This window comes from Penaeus japonicus, unplaced genomic scaffold, assembly GCF_977035675.1.
Source record: "Penaeus japonicus unplaced genomic scaffold, GWHDUDI00000001_assembly GWHDUDI00000026, whole genome shotgun sequence".
Classification (NCBI taxonomy): Eukaryota; Metazoa; Arthropoda; class Malacostraca; order Decapoda; family Penaeidae; genus Penaeus; species Penaeus japonicus.
Genome location: NW_028234428.1, coordinates 15,085,690 through 15,093,189, shown reverse-complemented (window position 1 = coordinate 15,093,189; position 7,500 = coordinate 15,085,690). Strand labels below are relative to the sequence as shown.

General features: G+C 45.0%; 1 protein-coding gene across 1 annotated transcript in view; it reads right to left on the bottom strand.

Annotated features, from left to right (window-relative positions):
* Positions 1-7,500, bottom strand: part of LOC122243103 (serine proteinase stubble) — a 41,571-nt gene that overhangs the window by 3,910 nt on the left and 30,161 nt on the right. Inside the window, exon 5 of the mRNA XM_086552009.1 lies at positions 647-849. Within this exon, the coding sequence (XP_086408135.1) occupies positions 647-849 (203 nt within the window). The remainder of the gene's footprint in view (positions 1-646; positions 850-7,500) is intronic.

Genomic DNA, 7,500 nt, shown 5'->3' with positions numbered 1-7,500 from the left:
ACACACACACACACACACACACACACACACACACACACACACACACACATAGACACACACACACACACACGTAGACACACATACACACACACACACAAACACACATACACACCTAAAATCGGCGGGGATTTTTTTTCTTCTTCTTGTTACTGTATTGCATCGAATTCCTTTCCAGACAAACATTCTCATTCGAACTCTACAGTACCGAAGCCTTTTCCCCTTTTGTGATATCGAATTCTTTTTCATCGTTCGAGAAGCTCTCAGTCAAAGATAAAGAAGAGCAAGGGAGAGAGAGAGGGAGGAAAGATGGGAGGGAGAAAGGGGAGAGGGGGGGAGGGAGAAGGGGGGGAAGGGAGAGAGGGAGGTGAGGGAGGGAGGGAGAGAGAGAAATAAAGAGAAAGAGAGAGTGAGAGCTACTGACAAAAACAACTACAATAACAACAAAACAAAAATAACAACAATAATAGTACTACTCCTACTCCTACTAACCCCCACAACACCACCATCACCACCACCACCACCAACAACAACAACAACAACAAAAAAAGTGAGTGAGAAAAGCCCTTCCCCCTCCCCCCTCCCTTCCCTCTCCCCCTTCCCCCCATCCCCCTCCCTCTCACCCCCTTTTTCCCCCCAATCTACTCACGTGGCACGAGTCAGTCCCACCGGCGATGTAGCCCGCGCACATCATGTTGTCCGTGATCTCGTGGGGCTTGTAGCGAAGGGCGCGACAGGCCGGGTTGGAGAAGATGGGCACCAGGATCTCCTTCAGCGTGTCGGTGGGGTCCCCCTTCTCGGACACGCGACCCCAGCCGGTGACGATCCCCAATTCTCCTACGTAGTCGCTGTCTGTTTGGTGGAGAGGGAGAGAGAGAGAGGGGGTGAGATGAGGTTAGGTTAGGTTAGGTTAGGTTAAGATAGGATTGCGTTTTGGGGGAGAAGGGGGTTGCGGGGGATGGAGGGGGGTAGAGGGGGAGAGGGAGAAGGGGGAGAGGGAGAAAGGGGAACGGGGGAAGGGAGAAGAGTCACAAACGTAGTCGCTGTCTATTTGGTGGAGAGAATGAGAGAAAGAGAAAGAGGGGTGAGGTGAGGTTAGGTTAGGTTAGGTTAAGATAGGGTTGCGGAGAGATCGTTTTGGGGGAGAAGGGGGAGAGGGAGAAAGGGGAACGGGGGAAGGGAAAGGTTCACCTACGTAGTCGCTGTCTGTTTGGTGGAGGGAGAGAGAGGGTGAGAGAGATGAGGTTAGGTTAGGTTAAGATGGGTTTGATAAGAGAGAGGTGGAGAGATGGGATGGTGAGAGGGGGGATGGAAGGGAGTGGAGGGAGAACGGGAGAAGGGGGAACGGGGGAAGGGGGAAGAATTTTTTTGGGGGGGGTGAAGTAAGGTGGGGGGGGGGTGATTTTCTCTTTTCCTTTCTATTTTCTTTTTATTTATTCTTGTTGATAAAGTTATAACTTCACGACGCAAGAGATGAAATTAACGCGTTCGATAATGAATGACATGTAATTCAGATGGCGAGACAATTTGAAACGCGTTCATTGCATCTCTTGGAGGTAATCAGTCTCATTTATAATTTTATTCACAACTGTCCTACAGAACTCTTTTCTTTTATCTCTTTGTTTTCTCATTTGTTTTTCTGTGTCTGTCTTTCTCTCTCTCTGTCTATCTGTTTCTGTCTCTGTCTCTGTCTGTCTCTCTCTTTCTTTCTTTCTCTCTCTCTCTCCCTTTCTCTGTCTGTCTATCTGTCTCTCTTTCTCTTTCTCTCTCTCTCTCTCTCCCCCCCCCCTCTCTCCCCCCCCCTCTCTCTCTCTCTCTCTCTCTCTCTCTCTCTCTCTCTCTCTCTCTCTCTCTCTCTCTCTCTCTCTCTCTCTCTCTCTCTCTCTCTCTCTCTCTCTCTCTCTCTCTCTCTCTCTCTGCCCCCCCCTCTCTCTCTCCTCTCTCTCTCTCTCTCTCTCTCTCTCTCTCTCTCTCTCTCTCTCCCTCTCTCTCTCTCTCTCTCTCTCCTCTCTCTTTTCCCCCCCCCCCCCCCTCTCTCTCTCTCTCTCACTCCCTCCCTCACCCCTCCCTCTCTAATCAACTACCTCCCCTCCTCCCCTCCTTCCCTCCAACTCCCTCCAACTCCCTCCCACTCCCACCCACTCCCCCCCTCCCCTCCCCCAAACCTCCAAAACTAACCCCCCTCATTCATAAACAAGAGAAATCCAAAGCGATTCTCTCCCTCCGTCCAGTGTCCAATAAAACACATTCACTTTCACAAACTGCCATGACTCTCTCATGAACTTCCTGTGTCATGCGGTCATGCGGTTTCTTCGTTCCTGGCCAGAAGTATCATTAACTGCTAAAGGATCTAGGTCGCGGCGCGGAATTCTTCTCATATTATTAGTATTGTGCTTACTGTGGTGATTATTGTGTGTGTGTGTGTCGTCTTTTTTCTGCTGCACTTTGTGGTTATCTTTTTGGTACTGTGGTACTGCTGTGAGAGAGAGAGAGAGAGGGGGGGGGAGAGGGATTGAGAGAGAGGAATTGAGAGAGAGAGACAGAGAGAGAAAGAGAAGGAGAGAGAGAGAGAGAGAGAGAGAGAGAGAGAGAGAGAGAGAGAGAGAGAGAGAGAGAGAGAGACAGACAGACAGACAGACAGACAGACAGACAGACAGACAGACAGACAGACAGAGGGAGAGAGAAGAGAGAGAGAGAGAGAAGAGAACAAAGACAAATAAAGAGAACAAGGATGAAGAGAACCATAGAGAGAGAAAAGAAGTATATATATAAACGTAAAATAGGACATACCAAAAAAAGGAAAAAAAGAGGAATAACAGCAACTCAAAAAATGATAATAACCACGACCCTGACAACACAGCTAACAACCAAAATTTACGAAACATCAACCAGACCAACAATACCTTCCTCCCCCCCATCGCCTCCCCTCCCCTTCCCCTTCCCCGTCCCCTTCCCCTTCCTCTTCCCCACCCCTCCCCATCCCCTCCCCTTCTCCTCCCCCTCCCCCTCCCGCTCCCCTCCCCTCGCCCTTCTCCTCCCCCTCCCCTTCCTCCCCTTCCCCCATCTCCCTCCCCTCGCCCTCCCCCCCTCTCCTCCCCCTCCCCTCCCCTTTCTCCTCCCCCTCCCCTCCCCTTTCTCCTCCCCTTTCTCCTCCCCCTCCCCCTCCCCCTCCCCCCTTGCTTAGTCGTTCCAAATCAAAAGTGAAATTGCATCAAACGAACCAGGTTAGTGTTACGGGACGAGGCAGCTCTGCAACAGGGCGTCTGCACATCCCTCTTCTTCTTCTTCTTCTTCCTCCTCCTCTTCCTCTTTTTCTTCTTCTTCTTCTTTTTCTTGTGAAAGTACAACACATTTTCTTCTCCTTCTTCTTTTTTTTAAATATTTTCTTCTTTAGTCTGTGTCTTTCTTTATTTTCTTTTTGTTTTTCTTCGTTGTCTCTATCCTCCAGTTTTTTTCCTTCTTCGTCTTCTTCTTTTTCTTTGTTTTGTTTCATTTTCTTCTTCCTTTTCTTCTTTCTTCTTGTCTCTATCCTCTACTTCTTTCTTTCCATCTTCTTTTTCGTCAGCTTCTTCTTATTATCATTCTTCCCTCTCCTCTTTCTCTTGATCTCCTTTATCCTCTCCTCCTTCTCCTATTTCCTATCGTATTATTTTCCTGTTATCTGAGAGCACCGTTCTTCCCCTTCTCTTTGTCTTCTTCTTCTTCTTCTCCTACTCTTTCTTCTTCTTCTTCTTATTTTCTTTCTTCTTCTTCTCTTTCTATTCTTTTATTTCTATTTATAATATGTTTTGTCTTTCTCATTCTTTTTCATCTTCTTCTTCTCTTTCATCTGTTCTCGTCTCTTCTATATCTTCTCTCTCTATCCTCCTTCTTTATCATCTGATTCTCCTCGTCCTTCTTTATTGTTTTTCTCCTTCTCCTTGTCCTCCTTCTCTTCCATCTTCCTATTTTTCTTCCGTTTTATCTTCTCTTTTATCCTTTCTTTCCCATTATCCCACTTCTCTTTCTCCTTTACTCCTCTCTTTCCCTCTCCATTCTTTTATCCTCCATCTTTATTACCATTTTCATCTCTCTTTCGTCTCCTCCTTTAACTTCCTCCTCCTCCTCTTCCACCTTCTTATCCATCTCCTTTCCCTCTCCCCCTTTCCTCCCTCTCCCTCTTTGTTTCTTCTCCCTCTCTTTAGCTTCGTTCTCTTCTTCTCCTCATTTATTGTCTTCTCTCTCTCCTTCGCTTCCTTCTCGGTGTCTTATCGTCTTTTGTTTCTGAATCGTCATTTTTTTTAATACTTTCCTTCATTCCCTCTACGTCTCTCCCGCCTTCTCCTCTTATTCTTCATGTTCATTCTCTTTTCACGCCTTCCTCCTCTCTTTCTTCATCTTCCTATTTCTTCTTCCTTTTTTTTTCTTCCGCCTCTTCCTCCCCCTTTTTGTTGTTCTTCTTCCTCATCCTCTTTTTTTTTAATTTCTCCTTCTCCTTTTCCTCCCCCTCCTCCTCCCCCCCCTCCTCTTCTTTTTTTCCCCTTCCTCTCCCTCTTCCTCCTCCACCTTCAGCCTCCCTCTTCATCCTCCTCCTCCTCCCCCTCCCCTTCCTCCTCCTCCTCCTCCTCCCCCACCCTTCCTCTTCCTCCTCCTCCTCTACCTTACTCTTCCTCTTCCTCCACCTCTACCCCTCCTCTTCTTCTTCCTCCTCCTTCTCCTCCTCTCCACCCTTCCTCTTTCTCCTCCTCCTCCTCCACCCTTCCTCTTTCTCCTCCTCCTCCTCCACCCTTCCTCTTCCTCCCCCTCCACCTCCTCCACCCTTCCTCTTCCTCCTCCTCCTCCTCCTCCACCCGTCTTCTTCCTCCTCCTCCTCCACCCTTCCTCTTCCTCCTCCCCCTCCCCCTCCTCCACCTTCTCCCTTCCTCCTCCTCCTCCACCCTCGCTCTTCCTCCTCCTCCTCCCCCTCCACCCTCCCTTTTCCTCCTCCTCCTCCTCCACCCTCCCTCTTCCTCTTCCTCCTCCCCCTCCACCCTCCCTCTTCCTCCTCCTCCTCCACCCTCCCTCTTCCTCCTCCCCCTCCACCCTCCCTCTTCCTCCTCCTCCTACTCCTCCTTCACCCTTCCTCTTCCTCCTCCTCCACCCTCCCTCCTCCTCCTCCCTCTCCACCCTTCCTCCTTATCCTTCCGTTTCATAACCGGTTTCCGAACTAACTCACCTAATCCACATACGGGACATAGGCAGAAAAAGGGAAATATTAAGAGAGGCAGAGTGATAAAGAGATAAAAAAAAAAGATTATTTCTTATTCTAATCTTTATTACGTATTCCTATTCCCATCTTCTATTCGTAGTCATTATTCTTATATTCTTATAGTTAGCTTTTTATTATATTATTCTTATTATGATCACATATTCTTGTTCTTCTTATTCATTCTGATTTATTAAAAAATAAAAATATTCCCTATTATCCTTCTTTTTATTATTCATTCTTAAAATATTTCCCTCTTTCTTTTCTTTCTATTGGGTCTTTCTCATTCCATCTCTTTATCATCAATTATTACTATTATCATCCTTTTCTTCTCCATCTCCTTCCTCATCTTCCTCTTTCTCCTCCTCCTCCTCCCCTTTCCCACCCTCCTCTTATCCTTCTCCTTTATCCTCTCTCCTTCTATCTATCTTTAATTCCCGTGTTTGCATCTCGGTTCATAAAGATGGAGGGAATAGACATATGAAGAGAAAACCATGGAAAAAGGAAAGGAGGAGAAGAGGAGGAGAAGAGAAGAAATGAAAGAGAAGAAAAAAGAAGCAGCGGAAGATGTAAAGAAGTAGAAGATAGAGACAAGGAGGAGGAGGAGGAATGAAAAAAAAAAAAAAAAAAAAAATGGACAAAGGAAGGAAAAAAGAAAAGCAAAATCAACAAAAGGAAAAAAAAAAGATGGACACACAGAGAGAAATAAAGTTAAAGAAAAAGATATCTTACGCATATCTTAAAGAGAAAATCGAGGCAGCTCTGAAGTCGCCTCCCTTTGGCCAGAGGGACGGCACGCTGACATCAGAGGCAAAGCAAAAACGGCAAAAACAACAGCGGACAACAGTAACAACGGGCTTCTGTTGTTGCTGTCTGAGTCTCTCTCTCTCTCTCTCTCTTTCTTTTTCTCTTTATCTCTCTCTCTCCCTCTCCCTTTCGCATTATGTCTAGCTCTCTCTCTCTTTCTCTTTCTCATTATCACTATCTTTCTCTCTCTCTCCCTCTCTCTTTCTCTTCATCATTATCTCCCTCCATCTTTATCTTTATTATTATCTCTCTCTCCCTCTCTCTTTCTCTTTATCTCTCTCTCCCTCTCACTTTCGCATTATGTCTAGCTCTCTCTATCTCTTTCTCTTTCTCATTATCTCTCCCTCTCCCTTCTCTTTATCATTATCTCTCTCTCTCTCCTTCTCTTTCTCATTATCTATCTTTATCTCCCTCCCTCTTTCTCTTTATCATTATCTCTCTCTCTCTCTCTCCTCTTGCTCTTTCCCATTATCTATCTTTATCTCCCTCCCTCTTTCTCTTTATTACTACCTCTCTCTTCCTCTCTCTTTCTCTTGATCCCTCTATCTCTCTTTCCAATTTGAGTAATTCAAAAGAAAAACACTGACCGTACCGTTGAACTTAATAAACGACAAAAATAAAAACAGCAGAAATTGCGCTCGAGTAATCGCTCTCTTTCGCTCTATACATTTCTCTTTATTTCTTTCTTTCCATAAAACATTTTTTTACCTCATCATTCCTTCATTCGGAGTGTATCGTTAGACAAAACCACTCTAACGGTGAAGAGATTACGGCATTTATACGGCGCATAAATGTACTGTAATTTGTATGAATTCGTTCCTCTCGGACCTTGCGTTCTGTGACGGCAAAACGCGGGCTTATGAGTAATAAAGAGCGAACCGCCATTTTGGATTGTTTTTTTTTCCCTCTCTTTCTGTTGTTTTATTTTATTTCCTTCTGGTATAGTTCATTGTTTTTGATGTATGTGTATTTCTTTAATGGTTTTCTTTATTTTTTTCTTCTTCTCATCTCTTGTTTTGGGTTCGTGGTTGCTATTAGTAGAACATGTGTGATGCGCATTTGGAACTTCAGCTTTCTTTTGGGAAAAAAAGAAGACGAACCAGATGCGCAGAATGGAGATTTCATGAAGAGAAATTCTATATGTTTTTTTTTCTTATGTTTTGTAGTGAGGTTTAGCGGAACTGTATTTCCGGTAGATAGAAGGACTGCAAATATGAGTGATGGATATTCAGAAATGTGCGTAGCAAAATAAAGCATAGAATTAAGGCAAAAGCGTGACGGAATTTCAGTTTAGACAAAAATATGCAGCACAGACGAAGCATTTATGATGTCACTAATGTAAAAATACAAGAAACAGAGTTGTACTGAAAAACAGAATTAGAGATATATTTGTGTGTATATCTATGTATACATATGTATGTATGTATGTATGTATGTATGTATGTATGTATGTATGTATGTATGAATGGATG